General features: G+C 39.7%; 1 protein-coding gene across 1 annotated transcript in view; it reads left to right on the top strand.

Annotated features, from left to right (window-relative positions):
* The window catches only part of LOC113545107 (AT-rich interactive domain-containing protein 1B), a 198,100-nt gene that overhangs the window by 128,601 nt on the left and 52,520 nt on the right, over positions 1-16,979 (top strand). Inside the window, exon 5 of the mRNA XM_026944261.3 lies at positions 4,825-5,059. Coding sequence (XP_026800062.3) covers positions 4,825-5,059 — 235 coding nt within the window. The remainder of the gene's footprint in view (positions 1-4,824; positions 5,060-16,979) is intronic.

Genomic DNA, 16,979 nt, shown 5'->3' with positions numbered 1-16,979 from the left:
AATTGACTAGAAAGGAGAGAGAGTAACACCATCCCTCCCACCCAGAGAGCAAGGCCAATTTTAGTTTCTTGGACTCCTGGCAATGGAGGCCTGTGGCATCATCATCATGGATTGGAACTTCTCCCAATGATAGGACAAACATTTTTCTGTTGCACCACTTGGGTGCCACCACTTTTAACAGGGCAAGTTGGTATGGCATTTATACCCATGGTGGTATAATATCAAATTGTACAAATACTAAATCTTCCTGATTAAGAGACATAAAGTTAAGAGGAAAGGTGAGGAAAATTTTCAAGCAAGAGTCTTTGGACCCTTGTGGATGGCCAGAATGATAGGAGATGAAAGAAAGTCTCTCTGAACGTCCTCCACACACTCCACCTTTATGAATGCATTGCTAAAAATCTGCTCAGATACTGAAGACAGTTGGTTCTTTGGGGCCCATTCAGAATTGTATGGTTGAACTCTGGCTTCTTGGTTTGATACTGAATTTTTAGCAGCACCCAGACATCACATGATTAATAAAATAACCATAGAATTTAAAGGGCTCTATTTTCTGATTTAAGGCAAGCAAGGCATCTTCTTCAATTCATGAGCATAATGTCAACCTTTTGGATGTGGTAACACATTTAAAGTACTTGCCAAAGCAGAGTTATTTAAAACCCTCACACGCTCATGTATTTTAGTTTTGCCTATCTCCATTAGCCAGCTTGCTTGAGAGATGAAATGTTGGTCTAGATGAGACTTCATTCTTCCGGTCTATGTTTCAGGCTTAATTGTATCTTTTGAAGGGTATTTCTGTGCGAGCACTACATGGGGGATTCCATTAGCTAGTTTCTTCCTGCTGCTTGCCATTCAGAATGATTTGCATGGCATTTCAGTTGGATTTGTGTGGACTATATGGTTTAGGATGAAAAAAGAATGAGCACAACAATGTATTAAAGGCTTACTCTTAGCACACTGCAAAAGGAAGTAGATCTAATTTGCCATTGGATTATATGTTTGGGACAAAATTGAGTGTCCGTGTGCCAGAGCTTGGTCATAAAAGGTCTCCGTCGATAAGGAGTTCACTTCATCACATGCCTTAGTATCTCTGGTTTAATAAATAGCGAACCAGGCTGGTCCTCCAAAGACCAGACTTTTGTCCTCTGTCTTTTATTTGTTCTTACTCTGACATGTCCTTTAACACCAGAGCTATCAAATTAAACCTCTGGATGAAGGCATAGCACCAAGAGTCATGTCCCACTCCATCTCTCCCACATTAACCCTTTTCCATAGGTTCCGAGGTCCCAGCAGGTGCTGGTGGGGCACAAATGAGATTTACACTGGAGGGTGAGAGGAGCAGGGTGCCAGCACCCCATACAGCAGCACTAATGAGAGGAGACAGTGCCAGCTCACTGTGTTTATTCCTGACCTTCTCTATTTGTCGGATGGAGTGTGAAATCCGTTGCCCGTGTGCCAGGGTCATACCAGATTTGGCAACATTCTGACTTCCATATAATGCCCTCAGGCAGCCATACTGGACCATAGTGTATAGACTCAGGAAAGGTGTAAGCAGTGGTGGAAAGAGTAAAAATGAAGGCCATGATCAAGAAAATTACTCACACAAGAGTAAATAAGTCATCTGTTGAAAAAAAATTACTTTGCAAATCACTTTTTCATATGCCTAAAATTGACACACTAATCCCAAAATGTTGCAAAATGCTTTGAACAATTATGTTAACTAACCAATGAGCTATGCTGAAGTGTAAGGAATCAATAATATATAAAGAACGGTAATGCCAAATGCTGCTGCAGTTTCAGTAGTTTGCATGGTTCATTAGATAGGTCATGTTAATTTATACATTTCTAGCTACATAGTTAGCTATGTAGCAAAGTTATACACAGATGCAAGGCAAGACTAAAGATATACGCACCCTTGTGCCGCCAAAACAGCTCTGCCCCATCGAGTCATCGAGTTCACAAGACCTCTGTGTTGTGGTAGTCCTGTAAGTTGCGAGGTGGGGCCTCCATGGATCGGACTTTTTTGTCCAGCACATCCCACAGATGCTCGATCAGATTGAGATCTGGGGAATTTGGAGGCCATGTCCACACCCTGAACTCTTTGTCCTCAAACAAATGTTCCTCAAACCATTCCTGAACAATTTTGTGGCAGGGCGCATTATCCTGCAGAAAGAGGCCACTGCCATTAGGGAATACCGTTGCCATGAAGGGGTATACTTTGTCTGCAACGATGTTTAGGTAGGTGGTACATGTCAAAGTAACATCCACATGAATGCCAGGACCCAAGGTTTCCCAGCAGAACATTGCCCAGAGCATCATACTGCCTCCGCCAGCTTGCTTTCTTCCCATAGTGCATCCTGGTGCCATCTGTTCCCCAGTTAAGTGAAGCACACACACCCAGCCATCCACATGATGTGAAAGAAAAAGTGTTTCATCAGACCAGGCCACATTCTTCCATTGCTCCATGGTCCAGTTCTGATGCTCACTTGCCCATTGTATGCACTTTCGGCAGTGGACGGGGTCAGCATGGGCACTCTAACCAGTCTGCGGCTATGCAGCCCCATACACAGCAAGCTGAGATGCACTGTGTGTTGCGACACCTTTCTATCATAACCAGCATTAACTTTATCAGCAATTTGTGCTACAGTAGGTCTTCTGTGGGATTGGACCAGATGGCCTAGCCTTTGCTCCCCACGTGCATCAGTGAGCCTTGGGTGCCCATGACCTTCTCACTGGTTCACCAGTTGTCCTTCCTTGGACCACTTTTGGTAGATAGTAGTCACTCCATACATGGAACACCCCACAAGATCTGCCGTTTTGGAGAAGCTCTGACTTAGTTGTCTAGCCATTACAATTTGGTGCTTGTCAAAGTTGCTCAGATCCTTACGCTTGCCCATTTTTCTTGCTTCCAACACATCACCTTCAAGAACTGACTGTTCACTTGCTGCCTAATATATCCCACCCCTTGACAGGTGCCAGTGTAACGAGATAATCAATGTTATTCACTTCATCTGTCAGTGGTTTTAATGTTATGGCTGATCGGTGTATTTAACACAACAGAACATCAGAGTGACGTTGAAGTGACATCTTAGGTTTCAAACTGTAAAACATACAAAAATCTGGCTAGCTAGTCTAGCTCACTCAGCCAGCTAATGTCTTACTTGTACATGTTTCTGCAAGGTTGGATGCTGAGCTGTGAAATGTCGATATCTCCACGGGTTTTTGGCTCACCTAATTTGCACATCATTATCACGCTGTTTCCTTTGAAGCATTTAAAACTGAAGATACCTGTTAAATTGGCTCAGGGATGCTCATCTGTCTCTACTCTCTCAGACATTGCTACTGCTGACTAAGCATTTGGTGCCCAAAGTGTAACCTTTTGGCAGAAACTTCTTCATTTTGATTGGATCTTATAAGTGAATTATTTAAAATGTGCACGTCTTTTAATTGGTTTACAGTCTTCAGGGGTTAAATTCATTATTTGTTTTAACTAGTTAGAGCATAGTTTTTTTTTTTTTTTTTCAGTTTTATATCTACTTCATTTGACAGGCTGTGGATACCAATTTCAGTGATGCTGTATGTTGAAAGTAGTGTCTATGTAGTGTTGTGTGTTTGTGCAAGTGGACCACAAGCCACTGAATGGTCCGACTCCTCCCTGTCTAGACTGTTTGACTAGAGTGATAGTTCTCCGTACTTTCTTTTTTCTCCCAGCGATTCTCATTAATTCACATCTGGGCACACTCTGAGTGCCTGCCGGTGGGGCTTTTGTGTGAAGCAAATCTCATTCCTCTCAAAATTACAGTGTAGCATTTCCCCCGCTTATTGAAATGCTTTTAGCCGTGTGTGTCTGCGCACGGCTGTTGAGACATTCCCCGATGCATTGCTTGCTCTTGAGTGGCAGCTTTTCCTGACAGCAATAAATAGGGGGGCCATTGGTAACATAGGGTGTCCTGGTCCACAACTGACTGGTTCCTCAAATGCTGTGTGATATGCAGGTTATTATATAGAGGTCCGGGTATTTCAAAGTAAGGGGCTATTATCACCTCAATATTTTTCTTATTATGACAATTACATGCTTCAGGAGCGAATTAAGTGATACAAGATGCCAACTGGGAGTAGTTGACAGCTATTTGGAGACTCAGAGCACAGAGCAATTTGCAGCAGAGCGGCAAACAAATTGGATTTGGGCCACGTTGGAAAAGGACCCAACTCCTTGAATATTTGGACTGGCTTGCCGCTCACTTCCGCTAACACCTTTTTGTGTAATTGCCGCCTTTGACAAATATTACCTTCCATTTGTGAATCATCTGGCAATAGTGAACTGTGCAGCTGTTCTGCATACAACTGGAAAAGACGGGTGTCGATGCTGAACCAGAAAAGTACAAATACAAAGTGCAAATAGTACCTCAATCTCACTTTTTGTTTAGATCTCTAAGGTTGACTTTGTGGACCATAAGGTATCATGAAGTTTCAGTCTCGTGATTTTTATGTTGCTGTTGCCATATTTGAGACTGAATTTCATTTGCTGCACAACATGAAAGAAACTAGAATATAACCAATAAATTAGATATTGATCATAATGTATTTTTCCCCAAACAGTCCTCTATTCGATCCCCAAAATGGCAATAATTATACAAGAAAACATTTTTAAGAAATCAGTGTTGTTTTGGTGGTGAGCAGTTGTTTTAGTAATATATAATCAAATACCTTGATGTACCTTGAGATCCTCATTGCATCAACTTTTCTTTAGCCAAGTTTCAGTGCCAGTCATGAAATATCATTCACACTTTGAATGGTCTTTTTTTTCTATTTGCGCTCTTCCAGGACCTGTCAGGCTCCATCGATGACTTGCCCATGGGAACTGAGGCTCCTCTCAATTCAGCCATCAGTGTCTCTGGTCCCTCCAACAGTCAGGGAGACCAGGGTAACCAGACTCAGTCTCCGTTTTCACCACACACCTCTCCTCGTGTCTCCAGCATGCGCCCTGGACCCTCGCCTCCACCCGTAGCCTCCCCCAGCCCCGCCGGCTCCAACCAGATCTCCCCTACCAACGGCCCAGGTAAGCTCACATCACTTCCACTTTCACCTTTGTTATATTTTGATGAGTTTGCTATAGGCTTGGGGTTTTGAGTAATTCAGAAGAATGCCCTGGTGGATGTAAATACTTATTAATGGAAATGATGAGTTGACTTCTTTTTTGTAGCTATGTCCATTATTTAAAAAAAGGACTTCAAATGGGTGAAATTCATGTCCAGATTTCTGGGTAATACTTAAAGTATCATTATAAATAGTTATTATAAATCCTCCTACTAGGTCATTTAGACAGGAGAGCTAGCCTCATTTAAAATCTACATACTCATTTGGTCTAATCCAGGTTTATGTTAAACAAAGTGCACTAAATCCTGCGGTAATATGTATATTTCTCTGTTTTTGTCCACTCACAACGATTGCATTATTTGAAATGTAGCAAATTTGAACAAGGCATAAGCTCCGCCCACTCTACCTAATCACATCATGTCATATATTCCTGTTTCCTGCTATAAATATCAATTTGTGTCGTTATGATATACATATAAGTTTGCTTTAAACCACACTTTTGAATGTGGAAATACATGAAATCATATTTATTTTTACAATGTTTCTCAAAACCAGTTTTCCTCTTTGGTTAGAACTTAAAATCTCACTTTCTAAATGACCTGTGTTCTTTAAATTTTACACATGCATTCCTTTCACTGATTTAAGATTATTTTTACTGAAAATGGCATAAAAAGCTATTTTTGTAACAGTGTATGTTTTTTTCTTGATTAAACGATAACTAGATGATATTGCAATGAACAGTTCTGTAAAAGTCTTTCTTCAAAGAGTGTGTTCAGAGTTAAATGTTTAGAGATAAACTGTTATTTTAATTCTAACGGCATCCGAAGATTAGCTTTTTGGTTTTATAACGTATGCAAAATGCATATGTAATTAGATTAAGCCTCGTTTACATAAATCAGTGCAAATTTTTTAATAAGTTTCACTACAGAAAAACTTGTAAGACTATGAGTAATGAGACTGATTACGATATCTATTGGAATTTTGTTTTTTTAGGGTTTTTTTAAACGCCTGTAGTGTTTTGCCTTGATGTGCACTTCTTACATGTAGCTTCTTTGATGCAAAGAGCTCTTGTCTAAGGTTTTAAACCTGAAATGATATGGGAACAGGGTTAGGTTTACAGTTATGCTAACATTGTCATTTGTGTTTGTCAGGATTTGTTCCTTCACGTGTTCTTAAGGGGAATCCTGGTGGAATTGTCACTGCTACCTGACGATGGCCATATGTTGCTCTTTATTTAAAACAGATATGTGATTACAAAAAACACCAGATTCGTGGGCATTGTCTGCATCTTTACCCTCAGCGGAATAGGCAAGCGAACGCTGAAATTGCAAACTTAATGAATTTTTGTCAGGCGTCAGACATGAGCGGGTGACACTTAAATATGAGACGCAGACGCAGGCTCGTCTGCTGCCTCAGCCTCCCTGATGGAGTTTGACCAATGCGGGCTGTCAATCATTCTGTCAAGGCGGGACCAATGCATGAGTGAGCTCCTGAAGCCTGCGTGTGAATGGCAGATGCTGTGTGCGTGGCCCGTGATTGACGCTAATGAAAAACAGACAGTGTCTTCTGACGTGAACAGCAGGCATTGTATGGAGTTGAAACCTTCAGTGAAATATAGATGCAGTGTGACAAGGGAAAAATATGGTGCAAACAGGATTGACTGGTGACAACATATTTTTCAGGTATGTCTGTATAAGGGACAGGGAGAAACACATTGTTACTATGTGTTATGAGTCATGATTGATAAGCCAAAATGAATATGAAATGCATTAGATGATCTTGTAATAAGCTTGGTAAGGAGTCTGATTATTGCAGTGTAGTGCTTATAGGTAAATGTCATGTTTGGTTCAGTGTGGATTATGATTTGAATAGTGTATCCATGTCCATTTCATTAAGACTCCATGGGTGTGCATCAATGATTGGAAGGTTGTGAGTTCATGTACCAGAGTTCACACGGCGTGGGTTCTTTTTAAAATAAGAATCCCTCTTTAGAGCCCTCTGCTGTCTCTAAGGTGAATTACAATTGCAACGAAAAATTGACCTTTCATTCTTCTTCTTCTGCGACCTGACTCCAGTTCCTCTGTTGAAACTATGCACCAGTGTTGGCAGTGTTGTTTTTCAGGGAAAAGTAGCTCATGCATGCTCAAAAAATCACCAGAAGACACTAGATGATGTCACAGACTAATCTGATTATTCATTGAATTATCATGAACATGTACATGAAGAAGGAAGATTTTCTGAAGAATAGAATAGAACTGAGTTTTATCAGAATAGAAATAGATTATAACGTATTTATTACAGGAACATAACATTTTATTATATATATATATATATATATATATATATATATATATATATATATTATATATATTTTTTTTATTATTTATTTATAATAAAATACAATGTTATATCACGAACACAGATAAAAGAAGCAGTGGTAGTAAGCAGTGATGAAAACAGTTTTGAAAGTAATAACTAGGTTTTATTACTTGTAAATGTAGCAAGAAGTGAGTTTAATATGAAGAACAAAGAAGTGTGTGGAGCAGGACAAACAGCAGTGAACAGTGGTGATTAGTGATTGGATGTTGGGGCATTGTTTATCAATGATTAGTCATTGGGAGCAGTGGTTATCAGTGATTGGTCATTGGGAACAATGGTGATCAGTCAATGGTCACTGTTAACAATGGTGATCATTGATTGCTTGTTGGGAACAATGGTGGTCAGTGATTGGTTGTTGGGAACATAGGCATACACAAGCACAACACAGTCAGGCTTTACACACTGGTGGTGAGTCACACAAATCTGCTTTCTCGTCTCGTATAACCAGCAGCTATGATGTGAGCTGGAGAGCCATAGCGAGTGGCGTGTTCACTAACATCTGTTGAAAAAGATGGTAGATTTGTCACTACTCTCAAAGTTGGCAATTTTGCTATATACACCTTGTGAGGTTCCTTGTAAAGCATGAATAATAGTGCATTCTTTCCAGGTTAGACTTTTTGTAAATTGTGAGACAAAGACTCAAATTCTACTCTGTAAACACAGTACCTTAATGTGTGTCAGATAGAAAGGTAAAGTCCACAACACAATTTATTATGCAGTCAATATTAGAAAATGACAGAATCTTTGATTAACATGTATAGAGTTAATTCATTCTATTATACTCTTAAATACTTTAACTGAGAAAGCTGCTGGTGATGTTTCACTCAAGGGTGTTTAACGTTAAGAAAATGTTCCCAACTGCTAATTAGTCAAGAAGGATGTGAACCCTTTTTACAAGTCAAAAGCTAATAATTACCAAATATTTTTACATGTCATGAATCTACAAAAATATATCCTATATCGTTGAAATTACATGAGTAGAACAGGTCTAGATATGTTTTAAAATTACTAACTACACCTTTAATAATATTCCCCAATGAGATTAACACTCTCAAGTTGATGAAAGTCCACAAGGCTGTGCAGTGAAGTAATGCGAGTGTGAATAAGAAGAGTGGTGCAGAAGGAATTTCTCACTGTAGTCTGACTGTCCAACTGTGACCACCAGTACACCTTCCTGCCCCTTTTCACAGCCTGTCAGCACTGCTTTGTCCACTGGGGTGTCCACACAACAGACAGTCTCACGGGACACCTGTCATTCCTTCCTAGTCACATCAGTACCAGCACCTTCAAACTTCCCTACCTACACTCCTACTCTGTTGACCTCTGACCTTTAATTCCAGTCAGCCAGACTGTTTTGTGATTTTGTTCTAGACTGACACTGTTATTAGATTCTCTAACTGTGTTTTAGTTTCCATGTGAGATATTACAAAGAAAACTTAACTACTCATCTCTGTCCTCTGTTTGAGCTGAAGATATGAAGGGCTTGGATGATTTTCAGTCTCAGTGAAGCAAATACAATATGCCGCAACATTATCCAGACTCGGATTCTCCTCAAGCCGCGAAGCGCCGGGCAAATTGATTTTTCCTGTCGTGCCAGATTTGTGACAGTCGGGCAGAAATCACATTGCTCAGCCCAAACGTTTCTAAAGCAATTGAGAAAGCCTGTGCAGTTTTTGGCTTTGGGACCATGAGCTGCATTAGTTGCAGAATCATACACACACCGTGCTGTCAGGAGTAGAGGGTAAAATGAGAATCCATCCGTCACCCTAAATCTGCTCAGGGAGGTAAAAGCTGCTGTGACATTCACAAGCACATCTCACTCTGCACTATTACAATGGAGCTTAATAGGCTTTTTTGTGGAATTTTTTATACGTTGAAGGTGGAATCAGAACACTTTTGTGTAATATTTGGCAAAGTTCTCCTCACTTTTTGCAGCTATCAGTAAAATCTGCACAAAGGAGAAACTCTGGTCTGTATGGTACCCCTGGCTCTGTAAACTGAGAAGTCCGGACCACCAACATCCGGCCAAACAGAACAAGAAGGCATCTCTACATACTTGTCAGTTTTTGAGGCCTGTTAATTTAGATGGAATTTTCTTTTTTAGGTACTCCTCTTAGCATGCTTTCACATATGCAGCATTTAGTCTGATAGAACCATTGTACGTTTTCCAAATCTAACTCCAGTAGACAGTTTGAGCAAGGTGGTCTCAGTCCAGTCCCAAGTGAACTCAAGAGCAGTGAGAAAGTTACAAGACCCTGAATCATCTCAACTGCAGGAAGTGTCATGTATCTGGGGTGGAAGCCAGCACATTTTTTTGTGGATATTAGTTGCTAAATTGAGCCACAAGGAGCAAACTGTGCCAAAGAACAAAGCTGTAGTGCTGCAGAAGTACTAGGTGTTCTGGATATTTGGACTGAGGAACAAAAAGTGAAAATAAACATGGTATGCGTGTTAACATAATTATTTATATAAAAATCTAATCATTTAGTTAATGCCAGATCAATTCTCTGAAGTGATTTTTGTGACTACTTTGTGCACTTGCCAAAAGTTTACCAAATTCTTTCCATAGCCATATTTTTCTCCAATGAATGAAACAGTTTTACGAGTATGTTTTCAGCCCTACATGCCCCTCAGGTAAGTAGTTGTGTTTAGTGATGTGCATTGTGAAACCAAACCAAATAGCAAATGAACCAAACAACTCAATTTTGCCCAAATCCGGACTTGGCAAAAGGATTGTTAGGTGTGGGAGTGCGCTTATAGCAGCAACCTTTTTAACCTAGAAATGTGTTTTCAGGGCCTTGGAGGAAACACTGAAGAGAGGGGCTGTATTTGTTTTAATTTGAAGCTTTAAGATGCTTGCGTTCAGCTGATTTCCACCAAAATGGCTGACTACATCTTTACTAAGGTCCAATCATTTCTCAACTGCTGATTGTCTGAAATGGTAGTAACCAAATCTGTGCTTGTTCTCTTGTAGTGTTTGTACGTGATATTTGAATTTGATGTCCTGAGTCATACCACCAATACAAGTACAAGTTTCTCCACTATAGGGATAAACTGATAATGTTAAACAGTGCAACTAATACTGACCATGTAAGGTGTTAAAAGAGATAAAACTCCATTGGATTTCTGTCTGTATCTGCAGTAGTGCGCATCTATGTGTGCAGACAGTGGAAAGTGCTGATTCCATGCAGAAGAGCACTTCTAATCCATTCCCTAAGTGAAGAAATTTCACTGCTTGGAACTTAACTGATGTTAATTAGGCTTTAGCATTGACCTTCTGTCTGATGCTCATTAACCTGTCCTCCATGGTGCCACTTCCTCTTAGAAATGACCTCTAGTCAGTTTCATCTATAGATTCTTTGAAAGATAAACGTGTTCCAAAGATATATGTACAGCATATAATGTGTAAAGGAAGAGGCAGAAAAGAATGAAAAGTCGTTCTTAACATTGGACCAGATTTAGGAACTACTTTTCCATTTCTGATTTTTTTTTTTCCTTGCCTGTATTCATTTTTTGAATTTGAATATAGAATGGTGTGTTGTGTATACACTTGTGTGTACTGCAGCATGTCCATTGTGCTTGGAGTGGATGCACTCACTTTAGAACGCCTCTAATTGACAGAGACTGAAGCACAGCCTCTAATGAAAGCCATGCACTTGAGCTGCCATTGAAAACCAAAAACGCCTGGCCCTCTCCACTTTTATTCCTCTTCTCCAAGGTCCATCAAGGTCCATTTAACATGACTGTAGGCACCCCCTCCTTGCGCTCTCCTGCTGTCTGCCTGTCCTTCTTTCTTATTTTTCTTTAAAGATGTGATTTAGGCATACTTATGAGGGCACTTTCAGAGTAAGCTGTTTATCTGCTTCTTGCTTGAAGTGCTTCCAGGGCTTTGGAGCACACAAAGGTCAGCATGTGAGAGTCTAAGTGAGTGTGGCGTTTTGCCTCCATCAGCTTACTGGCCTCCAGCGTACAACTAGCAGGTTGGGTTAGCGTTGTTATCAGCTGAGCTTGGTGAGCTGAGAGTATTATGGTAATGGGAGCCAGGCTGAAAATTGAAGGTCTTTAGTAAGGCCATGACGGAGCAGTGGGGCATTTTACTGCCAGTACTATTTTACTGTCCTAGAGAGATTTTCACATTTAGAAAGATAACTTTGCCCAAACCCCAACTTATACAGTAAAAAAGTTTAGCAGCGCCTCCTCTGAGTTGTTAAGTTTTCTCCCAGTTTGGTTTTTTGCCAGTTCCCATCCAACATGATAGCTAGTTCTCCCCTACAAGCTAATGTGCTTCCACTGAAAAACATGAAGCCAGCTAATACATCTTTTCGAATTGCTGGTAATACGCCATCACAGTGTGGCTAAACACACTCGGAGGAAAGCGCTGTCTACCCTCTTCCACATACATAAGCACAGACAGCCATGATTGTCATGGCTCTCTGTGACAGCCTCCCTCTTGCTGAGTCCAAAGTCTTTCTTCCTGTGCTGCCTTTCATCCTATTATTCACCCATTTCAGTCATTTTCAATAGGCAGTCCCATCATTTTGTACAATCATTCCTTTAACATACTATATTACACACTGCTTGCTTGCAGCCCTCCAAAGCCAAGGCAATCACAACTGCCTGCATAGGCTCCAAAGTGAGTACAATTTTTTTTTCCTCCAATGTAACAGCACTCTATGCCCAAGTGGCATTTCTTTTCCACAGCGATGTGCCTGGGCTCTTTTCGCTTAAACTGCACTTTCCACTTTACTTACCTTGGCCTTGTTTGGCTCACCAGTAATGAGGTCCATGGGAGCACAGCTTGCACACTACCATACAGTTTTGCGTCCCCCGACAGGCTGAGTTAACTCGCATTAGCCCCAGGTTGGAAAATCATTTACTCTTGCTCATTGGGATCTAAGATGCCATTATTGCTACACTGTGTTTATAGGCTTCCCTAAGGATTATGCAGCATTCAGATTACTTGGCCTGATTGTGTGTGTGTTTGGGGGGTTGAGGGGGCTGAGGTGAGTTTGGAGGTATGATTGATCTCATCTCTACATTTAAGGATTTTGAATTCCCCAGATCTGAGACTAGCAGATTCTGACCATCATATTTCTGCTCTCCTTCTCTCTCTTTTTCATCTTCATTTAAAGGCTCTTCATTTTCTGTGAGCGGGAAATTGCTGTGTGCCTGTCCTGAAATGGACACATACGTATGACATTAAAATTGTCCAGCTCCAAAAGAGGAAATATGGCCATGGGTATTCCTGCATGTCTTTGAACTGCACCATGAATCTTGCATTTCAACCTCTTAAAACACTTCAAAGCTGAAGAGCCGCGCTTCAAAGGCCTTGCATTGCCTCAACTATCCTCAGGAAGAATATTTAATATTATACTGGATTTAAGCATGCACATTATCTCTGAATCTATGCACCATGTTTCTTTTACCCTTCATAGCTCCTACTGTTGGGAAACTTAAAATGACTGCACTTTTTAAATGTTTGTCAATGGAAATTGTAATTATTTGTGCCCACATGACTTTTTTTTGATGACCAGGAAGGGAAAAAATTACTTGGCCAGGAATATTCTGGAAAAAAGAATTACTTAGTGAAACTTAGTGTCTTAACCATCTGCTTAATGAAAATATGCATGAGGTAGACATAATCCTGAAAAACAAGTCTCTAGGAACTTTATAACAGTACAATGCACTTTGCAACAGGCACAGGTAAAGCTCTTCGTTTAGGTTTTCCACAACAGGAAAGTCTTTGGGACAGAGAACTGTAACGATCTGCATTTTTCTGTCTTAGTAACTTCAGTAGAAACAAAAAAATAGATGCTGGTGAGGAAACAACTGTTTATAGCTGCTATAACAGAACTGATAACAGGAGCTAACTTGTTTCGCAGATGTTCCAAGACATTAACAACAAATAGATAGATAGATAGATAGATAGATAAAGTTTAAATAATTGTACAATGAACAATGTGTCATTCTTTAACGAAAAAAAAATACTAGAGTTGGCAAATTGCTGTGGTGTAAGAGGAATAAAACAACAGGATGTGCTGTTATTGGAAAAACATTCTTTGCATAGGGATTCCCTGTCATTGATTATTTTGCTATAACAGCTCACCGCATTGTTTTATTCCTTACATATTGCATACAAGAAACAAACTTTTGTATAATACAATATTGCTACAGCCACTCTGTCGTAATAACAGTGTTGTTGGTGGTCTCCAGACATAAGGATAGAGCGCTGTTAATTAAGATGCCTTTTTCATAGTGAGAGGGAGGGATAAGGGAATCACTGAGAAGCTTTGTGACATTTAGACACTCCTTTACCCCCAACCGAGCAGTCGGAGGAGACATGGCAGGCTCTGAATTATTAAGCAGCTGGGTCAATAAAGACTTAGCCTCTCCTGTGTTTATATTTATATAGCAGTATATTGTTCACCATGTTTCTTGATAAAAGAGATCAGCAACTACTAGTTAGCACCAAGTTAGAGACTTAAAGCCAGACGTGCTAAGCTGTTTGAGGCTGTTTTAAGTGTAATTAGGCTACATTCTCTGAGAAAAACCTTTCATGGTATACACAAATCTGGCATACAAGCCAAAATGCTCAAAATATACACACTGTGCACACAGCAACACACAAAGCACACTTCACTCCCTCATATATATACATTTGAGGGAGGATCATGTAAAAAGTGTGAAGTTGGTGCTAATGTACTAATCTGTGGCCAATTAACCAAGCACCTCTCCCCGCAGAAGCAAAAGTCCAGAAGGTGGGGTCAGATTAGATCCGGGACCTCCTACCTGGGTGGAAACAAACCAAATGTCCGGGGCGGTTTCAGGCTGGATAAATGTGTTTGTTATTCCGTGTTGTACAGCGTCTCGTGGGTTAGGGTTAAAGGTTAGGATTAGGGGTTAAGGGTTAGTGTTAGGCTTATAGGGGGAGTTGGATCAGGTCTAGCTCCACCCCCTGGACTTTTGCGTCTGCAGTGAGGACTATCTCCAATTAACAGCCGATTTTACACTAACTTTGCCTGTATATGATTGGGTACTTTTGAGCTATCAGCATGAGTAATTTTTTTATATTCATTCTCATATATATATTTTTAAAATAGCATGTGTAATAATGTGAGGGCATTTGAAGAGCTTGGTGAAGGAACTATTTAGGGAAACTGTGTCTTTTAATAGTGCTAATCAACTGGGCTGCTTTTGTCATGCAGATCTGGAAATCAGGGTCATAGCACAAATGTCAGGAACACACATTATACAGTGGTTTCCTCATATCTAACATCTCAGTGATGGTAGCTGATTACAGGATGTTCAGCACTTAAAGACAGCACAACTGGGTGATAAAATTATTCAGTCACATCTGTTTACTTTGTAGTAGCCCATTTAACATTGAAGTGCAGTAAATAGTGCACATCAACAAAACCAGATTGTAAGGAATAGACTGTGCTAAGACTATGCTAACAGTTTTGTCCTAAAAGAGAGAACCAAGAGACTGTAATTTTAACACATATATAAATCATAGAGTACATACACATATATATATATATATATATATATATAGTGGGTTAAAAAAATTGATTGCTCTGGCAGATTTAGAAAGCTGCACAACCTATTAAGCAGCTTCATCCATATCAGCACAGACATTAATTTAGTTAATTTCTGGCTATAAAAAGTGAAACACATCCTCATGGCTCACATCCAACCAAATGATCAATACAACGACACTAAAATAGTCATTTACGCTGGGGACTGGACAAAAATAAACCCCTTAGTTTTCTGTGCATTGTATTGGTCCAGTGCTACCCTCATACACATCTGCATCCCATAACTTTGTTCATGGTGTGTTCCTGTGTTTGTCTGTGTTAATGTTGCTTTGTGCAGTGATGATGAGTGATGGCTCGACTTTATGCCTGAGTCACACACACACTAATGGATTATAGTCTTGGTGCTCGGCCATTAGATGCTCGGTGCGTGGGCATCCACACAGAGAACCTGTTTACAAAGTGAACGCCTCACAATTAGTTTGTTTCGCTTTAGAGTTTGTTTACAGCGAGTGCCTCCCACACCTAGTCAATGTTATTATTGTTATTATTAATTTAGGATCATTACACCTGCTTTTTAAGGTTCAGCATTCAAAAAGAGATTTGATAGTCAAAAAAACATGCTTGTGAAATACGATAGGCTGAAAACAAATCATCATAGAACACATTAACGGGTGGTTTGAAGATCTCCTGCGTGTGAATGTTTACAATATTAACTACTAAAAGGATTCAGTATTTCCAAAACATGAGCTCGCAGCTTGTTGTTTTCCGTCTCTATCGGAAAACCGTGTCCTATTCCCAGTGCCAGTCAGCTCACAGCCTCTGATACTCACGTTGCCCTGGTTTCACTTGCCTCCCCGCTGTTCTGTCATTGGTTTGACACTCTTTTTGCTCATCGGTTAATGACAGCAGTGCCATGTCACTGAGGCTCAGGCTAATTTACACTTCATACCCGTGTGTGTCAAAAAAAAACAATCCACTTGCTCTTTCATATCATAATGTTAATTGTTGTGCATATTGAGGATCGTCTCTGGAAAGCAAATGGTGAACAGTGCAAGCACCACATTACACTGATTAATATAAAGGTGATAGGTATCATATTATCATATGTCTTTAGCACCTGACTATCTGCCAAATGAAGGTAAAATTTGGCACTGCTCATAAAAAAAAAAAAAAAAAAAAAAAAATGTGCATTATTTAGTCTGTATATACAGTATATACCAATTGGAATACATCTTGTCCAAATTCATAATTGGACTTTAAAGGATCACTGTTGTTAGAATAAGCTTTAAATGTACATACAGTGCATGCTTAAGGTAGAAAAGGTGAGAAAAGTTCCAAAAGGTCAATAAAAATTGTGTGTGTGTATATATATATATATATATATATATATATATATATATATATATATATATATATATATATATATATATATATATATATATATATATATGTGTGTGTGTGTGTGTGTGTGTGTGTTTGTGTTTGTGTGTATTTAAACCAAGTGTTGCTGTTGTTAATAGGATATTTAACAACTGTGGCTGTGTTGTTGCTGTTGCCATTAGTAGTAGTAGTAGTAGTAGTAGTAGTGATAGTAGAGGTGGTAGTGATAATCGTAGAGGTAGTAGTAGTAGTAGTAGTAGTAGTGATAGTAGAGGTGGTAGTGATAGTCGTAGAGGTAGTAGTAGTAGTAGTGGTAGTGATAGTAGAGGTGGTAGTGATAGTCGTAGAGGTAGTAGTAGTAGTAATAGTAGTGATAGTAGAGGTGGTAGTGATAGTAGTAGTAGTAGTAGTAATAGTAGTGATAGTAGAGGTGGTAGTGATAGTAGTAGTAGTAGTAATAGTAGTGATAGTAGAGGTGGTAGTGATAGTCGTAGAGGTAGTAGTAGTAGTAGTAGTGATAGTAGAGGTGGTAGTGATAGTAGTAGAGGTAGTAGTAGTAGTAGTGATAGTAGAGGTGGTAGTGAT

This window comes from Pangasianodon hypophthalmus, chromosome 10, assembly GCF_027358585.1.
Source record: "Pangasianodon hypophthalmus isolate fPanHyp1 chromosome 10, fPanHyp1.pri, whole genome shotgun sequence".
Taxonomy (NCBI): Eukaryota; Metazoa; Chordata; class Actinopteri; order Siluriformes; family Pangasiidae; genus Pangasianodon; species Pangasianodon hypophthalmus.
Note: the sequence above shows the minus strand (reverse complement) of the source record. Positions and strands in the feature narration are given on the sequence as shown.